This window comes from Selaginella moellendorffii, unplaced genomic scaffold (assembly GCF_000143415.4).
Source record: "Selaginella moellendorffii unplaced genomic scaffold, v1.0 SELMOscaffold_37, whole genome shotgun sequence".
Lineage (NCBI taxonomy): Eukaryota > Viridiplantae > Streptophyta > Lycopodiopsida > Selaginellales > Selaginellaceae > Selaginella > Selaginella moellendorffii.
In genome coordinates, this window is record NW_003314298.1 from 455023 (window position 1) to 473098 (window position 18076).

General features: G+C 38.3%; 2 protein-coding genes across 3 annotated transcripts; one reads left to right on the forward strand and one right to left on the reverse strand.

Annotated features, from left to right (window-relative positions):
* Positions 1 to 11167: 11167 nt before the first annotated feature.
* Positions 11168 to 12867, reverse strand: LOC9653451. Of its 2 annotated transcripts, XR_002993337.1 has the most exons (9): positions 12808 to 12867; positions 12607 to 12731; positions 12346 to 12540; positions 12161 to 12268; positions 11914 to 12091; positions 11752 to 11837; positions 11625 to 11694; positions 11383 to 11579; positions 11168 to 11331 (listed from the first exon to the last, which is right to left on the reverse strand). XR_002993337.1 is itself a non-coding variant. In XM_002978465.2 (8 exons), the coding sequence occupies exons 1-8, from the start codon at positions 12857 to 12859 to the stop codon at positions 11458 to 11460; spliced, it is 936 nt and encodes a 311-aa protein (XP_002978511.1). In that variant the 5' UTR covers positions 12860 to 12867; the 3' UTR covers positions 11380 to 11457. The 2 variants fall into 2 exon arrangements, 1 of the variants encoding a protein (XP_002978511.1); XM_002978465.2 differs by lacking the exon at positions 11168 to 11331 and having other exon boundaries at positions 11380 to 11579.
* Positions 12868 to 13212: 345 nt separating this feature from the next.
* On the forward strand, positions 13213 to 16514 carry LOC9653665 (linoleate 9S-lipoxygenase). Its single transcript, XM_024683308.1, has 8 exons — positions 13213 to 13567; positions 13630 to 13913; positions 13982 to 14219; positions 14277 to 14633; positions 14689 to 14882; positions 14933 to 15237; positions 15295 to 15561; positions 15622 to 16514. Exons 1-8 carry the CDS (start codon positions 13213 to 13215, stop codon positions 16364 to 16366), a joined length of 2745 nt encoding a protein of 914 aa, XP_024539076.1. The 3' UTR covers positions 16367 to 16514.
* Positions 16515 to 18076: the final 1562 nt, after the last annotated feature.

An 18076-nucleotide genomic window follows, 5' to 3' on the forward strand; every position in this document is an offset into this window, starting at 1 on the left:
AGGCCCTAAAACTCGGGTTTTGCACCATAGTCCTTTGAACATGTGGCATGTGACATGTGGCATATGGAGGGTTTAGGTTCCACTCTTATGGTAAATCACCATAGGATAAAGGATAAAAACCACATCCGCTACAAGAGCGAAGGAACCAGAGCATGAAAAGACTCTCAAACATAAAGCCTATGGAGCGAAAGAATAGGATTATGGAGTGACATAGAAACAATCCTAAAGCATTCAACATCTTAATGGCAGAACCAACATAAAAAACAAGATAAATGAAATTTAACACTACTTTAGCATATTTGTGGTCTAACGCAAGGATATGAGTACCTCATCAGTTAGTATGGTATTGAGCTTGGGTTAAACCCAAGCCAATCACAAAACAAGGACAGGTATGCAAGCAAGAGTTATATTATGTTTTATGTTGGTTGGCCATGCTTGATCTACCCACTATCTCTATTATACATTTAGAACCACAACTTTTGTATGGCCATTGGTAGCCATGCCAAAATCTGCTTCTCTAGTCACTCTCTCTAGGTTTGGGCTCACTTAGTTTCACTAATATTATCTTTCATGTTCTTAAAACCACTTAATTATTGATAAAAATCCATAATTGTGCCATGGGAGGGGCATCTTCCTCCCCACCTCCTGTTCTTACAAAGTTGCTATTTCATAGTTAAGTTATGGCTCTTTATCCTCTTCTTGCATACTTGAGCCCCAATTAAGGTAACAGATCCAACAAATAGGTGTGACAAGCAACTTCTCCAACTTTAATATTATATAACAAGAGTTAAAATTAATAAAAGAAATTTTAGGCTCCCATAATAATAAAACTTCATACACATTCTTTTATATAAAATCTTGAAAAGATGTCATATCTCACATTTAGAATTTATTTAACAAAAACAAGAGTTAGTATTAAACACTATGATTTTCTAAGGTATATGGAAAATATATCTTTTTTACTTTGTATATAAATATGAGAAAATAATAAGAAATTATTGAAAATATTGTAAAATTCTAATATCAAAACTATCTCCCAAAACTGTCAAATAAAGGAAGGTACAATTTAAGCATATACATGGCCTGACCAACTGTATTAATTAGGATGTAATGAAACAACACAAGTTATAAAGCCAAAATATAGAGAAGAACAACACAATAAAGTGTGGAATCAAATTGGGTTATTTGTATGCCAAATAAAAAAAAATTGGAAATTTATTTATTTCTTTTATTTATAAATGATTAATTGATTTATTTAGAACCAGGAGGAGATAAAAACTCATTAGGAGGAGGTAAATCTTTCTTAGGAGGAGATAAAGGATCTGATGAAGGTGGTGAAATTTTCCCAATATTTGGATAAAGATTAGTGTCCATATAGGGATCATTCTGGCAAACTCCATAAAAACATACAAGTTTACTTTTACATTCATCATTTGAATTACATAATTCTCTAAAATCTTTTAATGTTGCACCCTTTACTGTATATATTAAAACTGATACAAAAATAAGAAGTAAAATGATAGAGTAAAGACTTTTCTTTGCCATGAATACTGATAAGAATTTATAGAAGAAGTAATACAATAGGTAGAGAAAACTACTTGATTTAAATACTCTAAAATATTAATATAATATGAGATATTACACAATGTTTAGCTTTTGTCCTTACAAATATGATAGTTACAAAGTAATTAAAACAAAAGACAACAAATAATACAACTAATATACTTTATAACTTTACTAGTTATAGTGTGCCACCTATATATCTTCCTTTATACTATCTTTCTCTAGATTTAACCTTATTTATTTTACCATATTGTCTTCCATGCTATTCATGAGAGGGTTTAGGTTTAGGGTTTAGGTTGTGGAGTCAAACTAGGTTATTGGTGTGCCAAACAATATAAAAAATGGAAATTTATTTACTTCTTTTATTTATAAATGATTTATTGATTTATTTAGAACCAACAGGAGATAAAAGCTCATTAGGAGGAGGTAAATCTTCCTCAGGAGGAGGTAAAAGATCTAGAAAAGGTGATTGAATTTTCCCAATATTGAACAAAGATTAGTATTCATATTGAAATCATCCTTGTAAATTCCATCAAAGCATGCAAGTTTACCCTTACATTCAGCATGTGAACTATATGATTCTCCACATTTTTTTAATGGTGCACTTTTTACTATATATTAAAACTAATACAAAAATAAGAAGTAAATGGTAGAGTAAAGATTTTTTCTTGCCATAAATACAAATAAGGATACAAATGAAGAAAAGTAATACAATAGGAAAATAAAATTACTTGACTTAGATACCACCAAAATATCAATAAAATATAATTTATTGAACAATGTTTAGCTTTTGTCCTTACCAATATAATACATACAAAGTAATTAAAAACAAAAGAACAACTAATATAATTAATATACTCCACAATTATGGTATGCCATTTATCTCCCTTTCCACTCACTCTCTTTTTATTTGGGGTTATTCGATCTTATTGACATTCTTTTCAACACTCATTTAACAATATTTAATTGGCCTAGTAGAAAATAATTTAATTTGCACCTTAAATCCTAAACCCTAAACACACTATTCCTACTATATATTTGGAACTCGTTATGCTTGTCCTTATGTATATTAGGCCTCACTCTACTATTGCATCTATTTAATTTCACTATGTTGGGGTTGAATATTTTATTTGGATTCACTACCCTTGTCTTCACTTCACAATCCATATCACTGCATTGTGGGATCTAGGACTTTACATCTTTAGGGGCTTTTTATATCTCTAAGAAACTATAGGCACCATACAAATGGAGATCAAGTGAGGGCAATGTACTTGCATTGATCTCACAATTGACTCAAATTCCTCATATCATTAGGCACAGTCATATGGGAGAGACAAAGGTAGGGACTATGGATAAGGTACAAAGTTCACAACCACTAAGGATTGGGAACATGCATTTGTGGGGTGAGTGACACGAATTTGAGTTGCACAAAATTGGACTCTTGTTCCTTTGATCTAGACCATACAAAACTAGATTTTAGTTCCATTGATCCCTCATCTACTCCATCATTAGAGCTAAACTTTTATTTGTCCCTTTTACCTCCTCCAAAAAATAAGGAAAAGTTTAAAGTGTAAGTGAAAAGAGCATTAAAAATGTAATTTTTAGCAACTATCAAGGCAAAAAAAAGGGAAATAAAGAGAAAGAAATATGCCTAAAGCTTGAAGAACAAGGGGAATTTTATTATAAAATACTTCAACCACCACAAAATAAGTAAAAAATTCACACTGTTCAACATCCTTAATACACAACTCAATATTTGAGACGAGACAATCAATAGAAAAATCCACTTTTAAAGGAACATATAAACTCCTTAATAGCAATGATAAAATAAAGAATTTTGATGATACTCATAATTAGGGATATGCACTCTACCTCAAACTCTGGCAAAAGCAAATCAACCCTTGGAACAAAAGAACACTTAACACTAAACTTAATTAAAGACTCCAACAATGAAATGAAAGTAAGATTCTTATCTTCATGCATATACTCAACTTCTAGATTAATATGAGGACATAAAACACTCAACACATACACTAGACTAAGATTAAAAATCATAAGAGGCACAAATTGTCAATATAAAATGGCAAAGCACCGAGAACAAGAGAAGCTATGTAATTATATCCTACAGAAGCTCATATCACCAAAATTTTAATCTAGTGAGGATATAGCCACAAAACATTGTTGGGTGATAACAACTATACTATAAGTTATAAGTTTTCTTTTTTACAATTTGTTAGCTTACCTCATCTATCTAACCACCTTTGCCTTAGTCTTAATTAAGTTCCTTTGCCAAGGTTTTTATCTATTATACCAGCTCTTAGATTCAACTACTTATTGCACGAGCGACAAAGTGTTAACCATTCATCCACAAATTCCTAAATTCTCTCCCAATCCCGCTCCCTAAGTTAAAACTTAAGGTTTGACTAAACTCCCCACAGGCAGAAGCAGCCAAACATATCAAGCCTTTTGGTTCCTAACTTCCTTAACAAGACTTGATTATATGACTCTTTAAATCCCAAGCCTTGGGTGCATCTTTTACTTCAGGACTCTAAGGGGAAATACCATAGTATAACAACCTAGTATGGTTATGCTTACTCCCTCACTTCTGTCCCAAAAAGATTGCCCAAGCCCTCAAAAGGAGCAAGGATGAATGAGTCACATGGTACTCAAATGGGCACCCGTCCACATAAGCCAGAAGCACCACAGTCAATTTCTCTTCTGAGAGTGGGAGCTACTTTTAAGCACTTCTTTGGATGGCCTCTTTAGCACAACTTGAGTCTATGTTTACTCACGCACGAAGCCACTAACCCTTAGTCCCAACCTCAACTCAATTTGAAAGCACCACTAGAGAGTTCCTTCAAGACTCAGTCCTAAATTAAACCCTTCCTAGCATACTTTTGGAACCCCTTAACCCCCGCCCCCCTCTGCCCCCCCCGAGGGGATGATTACTTTGGGCTTTCACCCTGTGACCTATATTAGTATTTGAATTTGGTCTCAAACTCAATCTCATACTTGATCTTGGACTCAACCTTAAACTCAGTCTCAGACCCGATCTTGAATCTTGAACTCGGTCTCAAACTTGGTCTTAGAGTTAGTCTCAGACTCAATCTCAAACTCGGTTTTATTTAATAAACTCTTTATCATTCGGGTCATGATTTCCAAGATCCTTGAGCCTACAGCCATTAGTTCCTTGACTTTATAACTCATAGAAGAAGTTTAATGCCTATATTAAATGTCTTTATTTAATTGTATGAGTTGTTGGCCATATTTCTGGAGGCATCCCCCTATTTAGTAGTGTGCCTAAGTCAACCTCTCCAATTAAGAGCCCATGATAATGAGATATAAATGTCTTTATACTACCTTGCAAAAATTCCTTCACTAGATCTCAAGCATTCCCTAGGTTCTACTAGGCTCGTGAGTGAGGCACATTAGCAACTCAAGGTTACACTTTGAGTTGGCAAGATTAATGTTAGCCTATCGATGGTTTTATGAGTTGTTTTATATATTGTAGGTAAAAATAAATTTTCCCTAGATTTGCTATAAGTGGCAAATAAATTGGTTTGTAGTTGTTTAGTATAGCACTAGTGGATCCTTCCTAGGCATGATTATAAATGGATCAATTAAAACTGTAGGGATTAGTCTATTGGTTCAAATAGTCATTGTTGTGCTCTTTCATAAATTTTTCTTGGATTACACTTAAGGCAATGCAAACACAAACTTGAAGTTTAGTCAAGTTGAGTCCAAAAAAAATTATCAAGGATGAAGGATTAAATATATAAATCATTTTCTCTTTTTGGAGAGGTGATTTGGTAATAAGGTGTGATTTCATTGCTTGTATTCACATCATGCAATCAAGAGTCCCTACCTTGATGCATATTGATTATGATGGTTTTATAAATAGTGAGTCATGGGATGGATAATGGTGAAATGCTAAACCATTTTTCTTAAACTTGCTATTGAAAATTTGGGTTATAATGCTCAATTCTTTTCTAGAGAACTTTGCTATTGCTCTTTAAGTAACTTGGTGTTGGATTAGTTATAAGTTTGGTCAAATAAAAGAGTGGTATAAGATTGTCCATGTTGTGAACAAAAGTTAGTGATATTGAGTGTTGTAAATCTCTATTGATGGGGTATGGCATTTATATTGCATTTTGGAAGTACTTGATACTCATATAAACCTTTGAAGTAATGACATAAGTATTATTTGTGGTGTTGCTTAATTGATGATCAAGTCATTATAATACTTATATCATATCCATATGATTGCGAATGATGTGTTTACTAAATTGCTTGGTTAAACAATGATCAACCCCAAAGTGGTTGATAATGAAGCTAGTTTACTTACAAGTAATAACATTGTAGTAGCTTTGACTAGATTCTTGATAGTGATTCATTATACTAAACTTAAGTTAATGCCTTGGTTTCTTTGATAAGGTCCTAAGCTTTACTATCCCTACTATACTTGTGGAACCCCTTGTAGCCCTTTGGTAATTCATTATACTAAGTTTAAGTTGATACCTTAGTTTTTTTAATAAGGTTCTAAACCTCACAATCCCTACTATACTTGTGGAACCCTTTGTAGCACCCCCCCCCCCTTCCACACGACTTATTGTGTTCCTTTCTTACAGCTTATCATTGAAATACATATTAATAGCTATATCTATTGCTTCTTTGTAGTTAGTTGGGTTCCAATGCACTAAGTACAATTTTGCACATAAAACCTTTGTTGAGCTCGGTAACCACAACACTTAAAAGTAATCTTCTATATCATAAAACTAATTCTTTACCACTTTATAGTCATTCAGTCACTTGAAAACTGATGAGGGCTTTAGTTTGTACTTAGGAACTACTTAAGGGATTGATTCTACTTTAGTTTGTTCAACTTTATTAGATTTTGCCTTAATCTCTACCAAAGGGTCTACATCTTTTGCATTGCTAGCCTCTACAATCTTTTGCCTTTTTTTTTTTTTTTCTCATTGCACTTTATCTTTAACAGAGTATTGGTTTGTGCCAATTGTCCTTCCAAAGTGTCCAATTAAGCCTTAAACAACCGAACTTCACCACAAGACTCTTGTTTAAAAGTTTCTTCCTTAGAATCTTCCTCATGTAAGGATTCCTCATTCAAACTTTTTATTCAACTAAAGGTTCCATCTCTGGAGAAGGTTTTATCTTTGCTTTGGTTCACTTATGCCCTACTTTAGCCATCTCCTAACAATTCGCTTCTATCCTTCACTATAATTGATACCAAATTATAAACCATCTCTCAGCAATTTACCTTTATCTTTCGCTAAAATTAAGGAAAAAGCTCCCATACCAAATTGTAAGCCATCTCTCAACAATCTATTTCTATCCTTCCCTAGAATTAAAGAAAAACTTCTAATACCAAATTGTAAGTTATAAATTTTTCTTTTCCAATTTGTCAACTTACCTCATCTATCCAACCACCTTTAATTTAGCCTTAGTTAAATTCCCTTATCAAGGTTCCCACCTATTATACCATCTCTTACTTGGATTCAACCACTCATTATATGAGTAACCTATCTATCTACAAATTCCTAAATTCTCTCCCAATTCCTTTCCCCATGTTAAATTGGACTTAAAGTTTAACTACACTCTCTATAAGTACAAGTACAAGTAACTAAACATACCAAGCCTTTAGGTTCTTAACTTCTTTAGGTACAACAAAACTTGATCATAAAACCCTTTAAATCCTAAGCTTTGGATGCATCTCTTACTTTGGGACCTAGGGGAAACATTATAGCCTAATAGCCCAATATAAGTACTTTTACTTCCCCCACTTTCATCCCAAAAGGAAGGCCTAATCCCCTCGAAAAGAACAAAGACTAATGAGCTACATAATACTCAAATGGGACACCACACCACATAAGTTGAAAGCACTACAATCGATTTCCCTTCCGAGAGTGGGAGTTGCTTTTAAGCACTTCCTTGAATAGCATTTCAGGCACCACTCAAGTCCGTACTCACTCTCACTCAAGGCTATTATCCCTAGTTCCAACCTCAACTCAATTTGGAAATACAATTGGAGAGTTCCTTCAAAACTGGGATTGAGTTCTATACCTCACTATCCCTACTATACTTGTGGAACCTTTTGCAATCCCCCCTTCCCCAAGGGATGATCACTTTAAGTTTTCACCCTATAACCTGTATTAGTATTCAGGGACTTGGTCTTAGACTCAATCTTGGACTCAGTCTCAAACTCAGTCTTGGACTCAGTCTTAGACTTAATATTGGACTTTGGACTCAGTCTCAAACTCGAGTTTGAACTTGATATCAAACTCAATTTTGGAGTTAGTCTCAAACTCAATCTTAGACTTGGTCTCATCTGATAAACTCTTTATCATTTCGGTCATGATTTCTGGGATCCTTTAGCCTATGCCTACTCGGGGAGTTGATTCCTTATGTGCACCTCATTTGTAGCCTTGGATGACACACTCCTTGATCAATGATGGTGTGGTATGGTGGAAGAAGAGAATGTAGTAGAGATTGAAAAAGAAAAATAAGATCTAGATAAAAGCTAACATAGATCTAGATCTAAAGAACAAGGGAATAATAACAAAAACATGATCTTAAACATTAAGTAAAGAACTATCAAAACACTTTACCCTTTAGGGATAAATTGTAATGCCCCTAGTGTTTGAGATATGAGAACAAGTGGGGTTTAAACCCCTTCTTATAAATGGATCAAATTTAATCTCAAATGGATGGTCAAATTCTGTAATACTATAATTAACATATTACTTAACATGTATATACAAATATGTATTTAGAAACTTTATATATATTATTTTACATATTAATAACTTAGTTTTCCTCTCTTTAGTTTGGCTTCCCAATTTATTATATTACTTCTTGCTTTGCATTTAGTATAGGCTTATGTATAAACTCCATATCATCTTAGTTGGTGGAGTACTAACATTATATTAGGCCATAGGTATGCTTATATTGTGTCTTATTGTTTTGACTGTTTTGAGACTTAATCTTAAAATTAGAATTTTAGGAGGTGTAAGTATATATTGGCAAAAATATCTAGTTCCTATATAGCAAACTAAGAGCTTCTCACCTCCCAACCACCCTTGAGCCACTCTACTTTATTATCACAAGCAAAGTATGGAGTTCAAGGATTGTTATCCACTAGTTCCTCATTAAATTAGTGATAAGACTCAATACTAAGTATGGGTTGCTAATCTAACCAAGGTTAAGCATAGTAGCAATCTCACAACTACAGAATTGATACACTAGTTGTTATGACCTAACCCTAAATAACAAACAAAGAAGTGTAGCCTTGCCTAGATTATATTATACCAGGTTCCTCACCATCCAACCACCCCCAGATACCTCAAATGTTTCACCCCCTTAATGTAGGTTAAGTTCTTTACCCTAAAATCCATCTTAATATACCCTTGAATAATGCCTAACAATTCTTGGATTTTCCTGGATGATGTTTAATAGAACACTTCTCAAACTCTATAAATTAGACCATTTAATAAGTTTGCCTAGTGTTCAACTCTTTCTGTGTGAATAGATGCATAAGAGGTTTGTGATCTATTAACACCACAAACACTGCACTATAAAGATAGTGCCTTCATGTTTGCAAAACATGAATAATTGAAAGTAACTTTTACTTATATATGGAATATCATTACTCCATAGAATTTAAAGTCTAACTCTTATATGCAATGGATTGTCCCTCTTGTATAAAAAATCCCTCTAGTGCATACATGTCACTTTATAAAGTATTGATGGATCAACAATATGAAATACTAAAGCTTCACTCAACAACTATTTCAATGCCACAAAATTGTTCTTTTATAATTTTGTCCACTCAAATGACGCATTCTTACACAATAATTGTGTGAAGGAATAGCCACCTTCACAAACTAGTGCTAGAAACGTTCGTAGTAATTAACCATACTAAGTAAATTATGTAGCTCAGCCATTAAAGTTAATGTAGACTAATTTTCCACCCTAGCCACCTTTTTTAGATCTATCTTAACATCCTTAGATGTCACAATGTAGCCTAGATACTTCACTTTTGACCTTGCAAATTTATATTTGCTCTTTTTCATGTAAAGTTAATTGTTATATAGTAACAAAAGAACTTTATGTAAATGCACTTTATACTCCTCTATATTCTTACTAAAAATAAGAATATCATCTAAAAACTCTCTACAAACTCATGTAAATAATTTTTAAACACCTCCACTATCAACCAAGTAAATGTGGCTAGTGCATTCATCAAACTAAATAACACAATTGTGAATATAAAATATCTAAAGCTTGTATTAAATACTGTTTTGGAGATAAATATGTTATCCATTGCAATCTAATGATATTCAATCCTCATATCAATCCCTATAAATACTTGGGTTTCGCCAAGTTTATCTAAGATATCATCTACATGTAGCATTGATATTTCATCTTTTACTATATTTTTATTCAAAGTTAATGCACATCTACATTGAGCCATCCTTTTTCAAAAGCAAAATTGGTGCACCAAACAAATATTTACTTAGCTTAATAAATTTAAACTCAATTAACTTCTTGATTTATCATTAAACTTCTTGCTCTTCTGCATAGTACAGCCAAAATAGATGTTCTTAAATTGGCTTTGTCTTTGACTCTAGTGTAATCTCATGTTCCACACCTCATAATAGAGGCAACCTATAAAAAGGTTTAGATGAAAAATATAAAACAAAATTCAAGTATATCCCACATTATTACTTCTCCTTTACATGTGTTTTAGTCCCCCAAGTCACAAATAAATAATAAATAACTCCAAAGTGATTTTTTATTACAACAAGTCCACTTTAAAAATGTAATAAAGAGTATAATTGGAGGTTAAACTCTCTTTTCAAACCATACATCCTCAACACCACTATACTTCAGTGAGACATATTTAATACTTCACTTTATCTTTGAATCTACCTTTACCAACCATAACATCCCAAAAATGAAATCTATATAATAAATTTCTACAAATAAAAAATCTTTAGAAGTATGATTTTTCTAATCAGCCCTTCTATATAAGCATTGAAATGCTAGATAGAGGTAGCTACACTTTCCATTATAAATAAAAGACTCCTCCTGTCACTAAGCATTTAGAAATTTTTCTCTTTAACAAACTTTACCAAAACAAAATTATCAAATCACTCTTACTACACACAATTGAGTTAATGAGTAATGATTAAACACATCTTCCATGAATTAGAATAGTTTTTCTGTCATCCTCACATTATAAATTTTGTAACTTTTTAATATTTCATCCATTACATTGTTGTTTTATGCTGCCATGTGGGTGCTGCAAGACCCTCAAGATGCTATTGATTAATACGTGCAGTGGGGTGTGTGACAAGAAGACTGCAAAGCTTGAAAAAAAAGGTAAAATTGTTAAACTTGTAAGTGAATACACGTTAATTTTGAAAAGATTTTTTAGACAAACATGGAAACCAATATCTTCCTCTTATATCAGGCTGTGCCTTCCAATAGAGAACATTGAATGGACAAAATTAGTAGTAAACAAAATTTCAATGATGTTTAAAATCCAAAAAGATTGCCATTTTACTACTTGTTCTTTAGTTATAGATAATCAACCTTATAATGTCTAAATTTACTGCAATGATAATAACCTTCCTCACAAAGAACTTTTCCTTTGCATCTAAAATAACCACCACATATTTTAGTTTGTGATGTTTGTTCTTGTCCTTCTGTTTACATCAATCATCATAATAATTCTCGACCATAAGACTCCTTGAATGCTTGAGTTAGTACATAGCTCCACCAGAGGAACACAAAGCATACCAGTTGCTCGAAATGTTGAAAATGGCTGTAGTGCCCATCACAAATTGTCAAGACAAAACAGCATTGATGTTTCATTTAGCCAACTCTTTCTAGAACTGGGAGCCTGTAGTGCAAGGTGACTGCTGTGTCGGGATGGTGAGTCGCAGGAGCATAAAACTGGAACTTCATCACCAGGTAGGAAAGACTTGGAGCCACTCCTGTAGATGGAAAGAATAAAAAAGAAAGAAAGACAAAACCCATACCAACATAGCATGTGTCTGGCCTTGTCAAACTGCATTGCAAGCTCTTCGCAAAGTGTTTGATCTTCACTTGCTGCCATACAATCAAGAGTGTTTAGTAGGAATCCAAGAGTTTTCTTTCAGTGCGTACCACAGAAGACGCTTCTCCCCTGGCTAGAGCTTGTTCCAGCCGCGTCGCTGGACTGGCGGTCGCGTCTAGAGTGGAGCCAGCAGCCGCTACAAAAGCAACACCTTGTCTGTTTTACTCTAGAAGACTATAGGAAAAAAAACAAAAAAGCGTTTTTCTACGCACCTCTTTCCCCTAGCACTTGCAGCCTCCGAAACTCGGAACCTATAGACACCAAAGTGGTGGACACTTGGAGGTGCACATCGCCATGAAACGTTACTGCCACGTCCAGAGCTTCTCCGACGTTCTTGAGGCGATCCACCAAGATTTGGAGCTGACCCAAGTCGGGCATCTGTACAAGAGTCTGTCCAAACAAGACTAAGTAAAATAAAGTGTAGAATTCCTGGAGGACAAGAAAAAAACTTAGTGATACCCGAGGCAAATTGTGAACAGCGTCAATGGTGTCTTGAAGCTCCTGGACGTCGCCTCGACTCAGGGGCTGTGAGATTGGGATGTCCTGAACAACAGCCGATCTGAATCCCTGGAGAGTTTCTTAGATGCCATACGAAAAATCGAGCTAGCCTAGACGAAAGACGAAGAAGAAGAAGAAAAACATACCTTACTTTCCAGAGTGAGATATGGCATTGGACGCTCGTTCAAAGAAGGCCGCTTCTTCACCAGCTTGATTTGCAGCTTATCTCCATCCATGCTCACGCTGCTCTTGAGCGCTCGCAGCAGCAGGTTTAGATCCAGCGCGAAAGCAATGCGGTCTTCGTTCTGGCTGGAAATCCGATAGTCATCGAACAGCAGTGCCTAAAGCACACATGTATCAGACAGAGGAAGAAAAAAACGAAAGAGAGTGAGAAAAAGAATGCCCACCTCCTTGAACTGCGCAATCGCCTGGACGCCATCGGCATTGACGGCATTGTGCATAAGCGTGACGTGCGTCCTGGTGAGATAGACGTAGCACGTCTTCCCAATCTTCTCAAACGCCGGCACGAATTCTAGCAAAGAACCGGCGAGGAGGATCCATCAAGAAGATCGAGCTATCTACCGATCGAATCGATGGAATCGGCTTACTCTTCTCCAGCGTCGTGACGCCCTTGTCCGTGAAGAATGCCTTGAATTTCATCGTTAGGGTTTTAGGGCAAAGCCCAACCAGAGGTTTAGTTAATGTTAATAATACAGAGTAACATTAAACATGGAGATAAATTTATCCCTAGAATATGCTCAAACAGTGTTTATTTATTCTGACGTAATTTGATTAATTTTAAATCACGAATGACTTATAGCGACCTTTTAACTCGAGCGTCCAATAGAATCACATGATGCTAACGTGTGAGTGGAAGTTTTGTCTCGTCATTGAGGACCACACTCGTGGTAGCGTACAGCGTTAGTAGTCCACGGCTCCAAGTCGGGAGTATATATCTTTTGTTCATGCTCCAAGCTCCCCAGAGTCGATCATCAATAGTGAAGCGTGTAACCATGGCTACTATAGCTTCTACTTGCCAGCTCCTGTTTTCGCACAAAACCACAGTCAGTCGAAGCTTTGAGAGGAGAATCGCAAGTAGGACTCACCAGAGATGCCTCGTCACAGCGAAGGTTGCCAAGCAAAAGAGCTCCAGCGTTGCCACCGCGCCTGCTTCTCTAGAGATCGCCCCGGATGTTGCGACGCAGCGCGGTGTTTCATCGCCGGTCCTTCTTGAATGCGTCCTGGTCGTGTACAAGAAGAACGTGCTAGATCTCGTTGACGTCCTCGCGGATTTCCGGGACGACGCCGCCGATCTTCTGCTCGGCAAGAAGGTGACGGTTCAGCTCGTGAGCGAAGAACTGCTTCCTGGTAAGCACGAAAGCGGTTTAGATGCTGAACTTAGCTTCTTACCTGCCTTTGGTTCTCTACAGGCACCCAGGAACCGAAGATGAGCGACGTGGTGCCGATAAGTCACTGGTATTGTGCTCGAGACAGAATCGAAGCGAGCGGATGTATCACACACAAAGTCCAGATAGTTGTAGATAAGAGCTTCGGGACTGTTGGGGCTGTTCGTATTGGCAATGCTCACCCGAATGAATTCTTTCTCAGCACCTTCCACATTGTGCAGCCAGATGGAACTTCAGCTTACTTCACCAGTGATTCATGGCTGCACCCGACCGCGGAGAACTGCCCCCGAATTTTCTTCAGAAACAAGGTAAGGCATCTGCACATATATTATTTTTTTTCGTTAAAGCTGAGGAAAGAAAAATCTGATGTGATAAGGTGTGCCTACCTGGCAACACTCCCTTGGGCCTGAGAAACTTTCGTGCACGAGAACTCCAAGATATTCAAGGCGACGGAACAGGCGAGCGAAAGGATAGCGACCGGGTTTACGACTACGATGTGTACAACGACCTCGGGAACCCTGACAACGACATTGAGCTGCGGAGACCCGTTCTTGGAGGAGGCGAGTTTGCTTATCCTCGCAGAGTTAGAACCGGTCGCCCGCCTACACAAACAGGTGAGTCATGAGTTCATACAAAGAGCAATTTTACTTACCGATATCTAAGCTAAACAGATCCACGGTCGGAGAGTTTGCCTCCTGGAATCGATAACATGTATGTCCCGTCGGACGAAACGTTCATGAGAGAGAAAAACTCCAACTTCGTAGGGGACACGATCAAGGCCGCTGCACATTTTCTGGTTCCAGCTATCAAATCGGTATACAGGAGGGACAAGAGCCCTTACTTTCAGAGCTTCGAACAGATTATAGCGCTGTATGACGACGGTATTGAGCTGGGACAAGACGTCAGTAGTACAAATGCAAATGAAAAGAAGAAACTTCGGAATCCCTTCACCTTGATCAACCAGCTGACAGATACCGATAAAACCAACAACAACCTTCTCAAGTACCCGTTGCCGCAAATTATCCAAGGTAGGATATGGAGCTGTTCCGGGGTTTTGCCTCTCATCGTCGCTTCTTTTTGCAGATGATTGTGAATCCTGGATGCTGGATTATGAGTTCGGAAGGCAGACTATTGCGGGCCTGAATCCCATGATAATAAAAAAGCTCGAGTGCTATCCTCCTGTAAGCAGCCTGGATCCTAAGATTTTCGGGCCAAAAGCCACTGCACTGAAAGACGAACACATACTGGATCAGCTCAACGGCCTCACTGTTCAAGAAGTAAGAAAGTATTTTTCTAAGAACCAAGCTTCACCGCTGGTGTTTGTCAGGCTCTGGAGGCGAATAAGCTCTTCATCTTGGATTACCACGATGCATTCCTGCCATACTTGAACAGGATTAATGCGCAGGAGGGAAAGAAAACATACGCAACACGGACTATATTGTTTCTTACAGACAGAGGTGTCTTGAAGCCTATAGCCATCGAGTTGAGCCTCCCAGCAGCAACAGCGACCGGCCAGAGAAAGAACAGGGTATTTGTCTGCTCCGACACACCAAAGAGGGACTGGGCTTGGGAAGTTGCCAAAGGACACGTTGCCGTGAATGACTGTGGATATCATCAACTCATTAGTCACTGGTAAGAGAATGATACAAAAAAATATATGGCAATGCTTACCTGATCGCGCTCATCCAGGCTGAGAACGCATGCCGTCATGGAACCGTTTATAATTGCTATGCACAGGCAGCTGAGTATTCTTCATCCAATCTACCTCCTGCTGATTCCGCACTTCAAAGACACAATGACCATCAATTCCAAAGCTCGCCAATCGCTGATCAATGCATCAGGAATCATCGAAGACAACTTCACACCGGGAAAATACTCCATAGAATTAAGTGCTGTCGTCTATGGATCGCTGTGGAGATTCGACCAGCAGGGACTTCCAGCTGACTTGATCGCCAGGTAAGGGGATTTCTAGCTTGAAACTATCCAAACGAAAAGCAAGCACGATTTTTTTTCCAGGGGAATGGCTACTCCAAATCCGAAAGCCAGACACGGCCTAGACCTCCTCATTGAAGACTATCCTTACGCAGTGGATGGACTGAACCTCTGGAGTGCATTGAAGCAATGGGTGACGGACTACACAGACATTTTCTACAAGGACGATGCTTCAGTCAGGGATGACACTGAGCTCCAGGCATGGTGGCAAGAAATCGTGAATGTTGGTCATGCAGACAAGAAAGTTGGATGGACAGACCTGAACACAAAAGCAAACTTGATCGAGGCACTCACCACCATGATTTGGATCCCATCGTGCCACCACGCTGCTGTTAACTTTGGCCAGTATGCATACGCTGGATTCCCAGTGAACAGGCCGACCATCTCTCACAAGCTCATTCCCGACGAAGACACCGAAGAATATAAACAGCTGCGAAGAAACGGGGAGAAATTCTACCTCTCATCCTTCTCCACCAAAACCGAAGCGACGCAAGTGATGACAACCATCGAGATCCTCTCCACGCATTCATCCGACGAAGAGTACCTGGGCACGCGGCCGGAGCACTGGACGAGCGACAAACGGGTGCTGGACGCATTCGAGCGATTCAAGGCCGCCATAGCCGAGACAGAGGCCGAAGTGATGGCAAAGAACGCAGATCCAGAGCTGGAGAACCGCCGCGGCCTTGTCAATCTACCCTACACGCTCCTCGCCGTGAGCTCGTCCCCGGGCATCACTGGCCGAGGAGTCCCCAACAGCATCTCCATCTAGATGGCGCTACCATTGTAGGGTTAGGGTTCTTCATACTTTAGTTATAATTCTCTCTCTCTCTCTCTCTCTCTCTCCATTCTTCTAGAACGCCAAGAACTCGGCCGATCCGCTGCAATACAGCCTTGAATCCCTGCTCTTCCTGGAGTTATCTCTGATTTGTTCCTTTGCATTCTCGATGACTCCACCACGAGCTTGTCCTGGTATCCTTCTACACTTAAAATTAAGATCAAGAGAGAGAAAAGAAGCCGTCTTGTCTTCTATGATGGGAAGCTCATACCTGCAGAAGAAAATGTTTATCTCTTACTCTTCTCACGTCCTAGAAAAAATCTCTACAAGCATCAGTCACATCTAAAACAGAGAATGGATCAATCACTTAGGAAATGCACAAGTGATGAGGAATCCAGCGCGGGGATGATCCACCACACCAGTGTATGAGCACTGGACAAGGAGATATTTCCAAGCATCGCTACAAGAAAAAGAGTTCCTTCTAAACATCGCGACAAGGGATCTACTGGACCATCGCTTGTGGCGTGGATTCTGCATCGATGCTCGCTTTTGCTGCAACAGGGATGACAGTAGAGGATGAAGAGCACGAGAAATCGAGACCAGGCTTGTTTTTAGCTTCCTCGGCTTCTTCAATTTGAGAGAAAATGGCGCTTCAGGAGCCGAATCTGCGAGGAAGTAGAGGAGAGAGACAGATCATCTTCATGAACCCTAAAATCCCTCCCTCTAGAACCATAAATTTTGTTCGACCGCGTCCGACCAGGATCCCGACCGCCGCCGAACGCGGTCGGACAACTCCGTTCGGTGATTCCAATATTCCAATGGCAATCGCACTCGCAGGGGCTAGATTTCCGATGCTGTTGCCCTGGATCACCACTGCATCTCCACCGCTTTGCTAGTTCTCCTGCTGCTCCGCTATGGAGCGATCCATCCACGAATGCTCAGCAAGCCTACATCGAATCTGACGAAAAGGACTATAGGAGCTGCGTCAGTAACTCCACTTCCTGCCAGGCCTATGCAGCGTACTGAGCTCTCCAGGGCGACATCTGCAGTCGGTTGGCCTCTGCTTGTATAATTTGTGCCCTAAAATGGAAATTCAAATGAGAGGAAGATGTTTACTTTTACTAGTATGGTTTTATTAAAAATGTTTTTTTTAATCAAAAAAAATTATAAATTGTCATTCACCATTGATAATTAGCAAGTTAGTTAATTACTATTCAAAATAATCAAAATTAACCTTATTAATGTCACAATTAAATGCAAGGACCAAAGCCAATTGTCACTTCTCTGGCATAACCTTTGTGCTTTTCTCCCAAGCTCTTGTGCAGATCTAAAGAGCATTGCGACCCAGGTGGAGAAGGGCTTGATGTGGAATGTGATGGATATGCCAAGGTCTTCTCTTGCCGCGTTTGTCAAGTATGTCATGTCACCGATGCGGACTCAGTGCTCCAGTTTGTGAACTGGCAGTTGTTTTTCTCTTCTGGTGTTCGTTTCTTCGACTTCTCTTGTTCCATTTGCAGCAGGTGGAGGATGGAAGTTGATATGCCACCGCAAGTTTCCAATAAGCCGAGCGTTCTCCCGGAGCTGGAAATGTTTTGCTACCTCGTTGTTCTCATCTACTTATCGATCAGAGACAGTATAAGCAGGTGAGCACTTTCATTTTTCTTCTAGCCAGCTGGATTTCTAATCTTGTTCCATAGGCGAAAT

Bases quoted from the DNA above. Each gene is read 5' to 3' on its own strand.
- LOC9653451 (XM_002978465.2), bottom strand. From the start codon at position 12,859: ATGAAATTCAAGGCATTCTTCACGGACAAGGGCGTCACGACGCTGGAG. The intron at 12,732-12,807 runs GTAAGCCGATTC...GTTCTTTGCTAG, and splicing joins CGTCACGACGCTGGAGAAGA to AATTCGTGCCGGCGTTTGAG. The intron at 12,269-12,345 runs GTATGTTTTTCT...GAAACTCTCCAG, and splicing joins ATCTCACTCTGGAAAGTAAG to GGATTCAGATCGGCTGTTGT.
- LOC9653665 (XM_024683308.1), top strand. From the start codon at position 13,213: ATGGCTACTATAGCTTCTACTTGCCAGCTCCTGTTTTCGCACAAAACC. The intron at 13,914-13,981 runs GTAAGGCATCTG...TGATGTGATAAG, and splicing joins GAATTTTCTTCAGAAACAAG to GTGTGCCTACCTGGCAACAC. The intron at 14,220-14,276 runs GTGAGTCATGAG...TAAGCTAAACAG, and splicing joins TCGCCCGCCTACACAAACAG to ATCCACGGTCGGAGAGTTTG.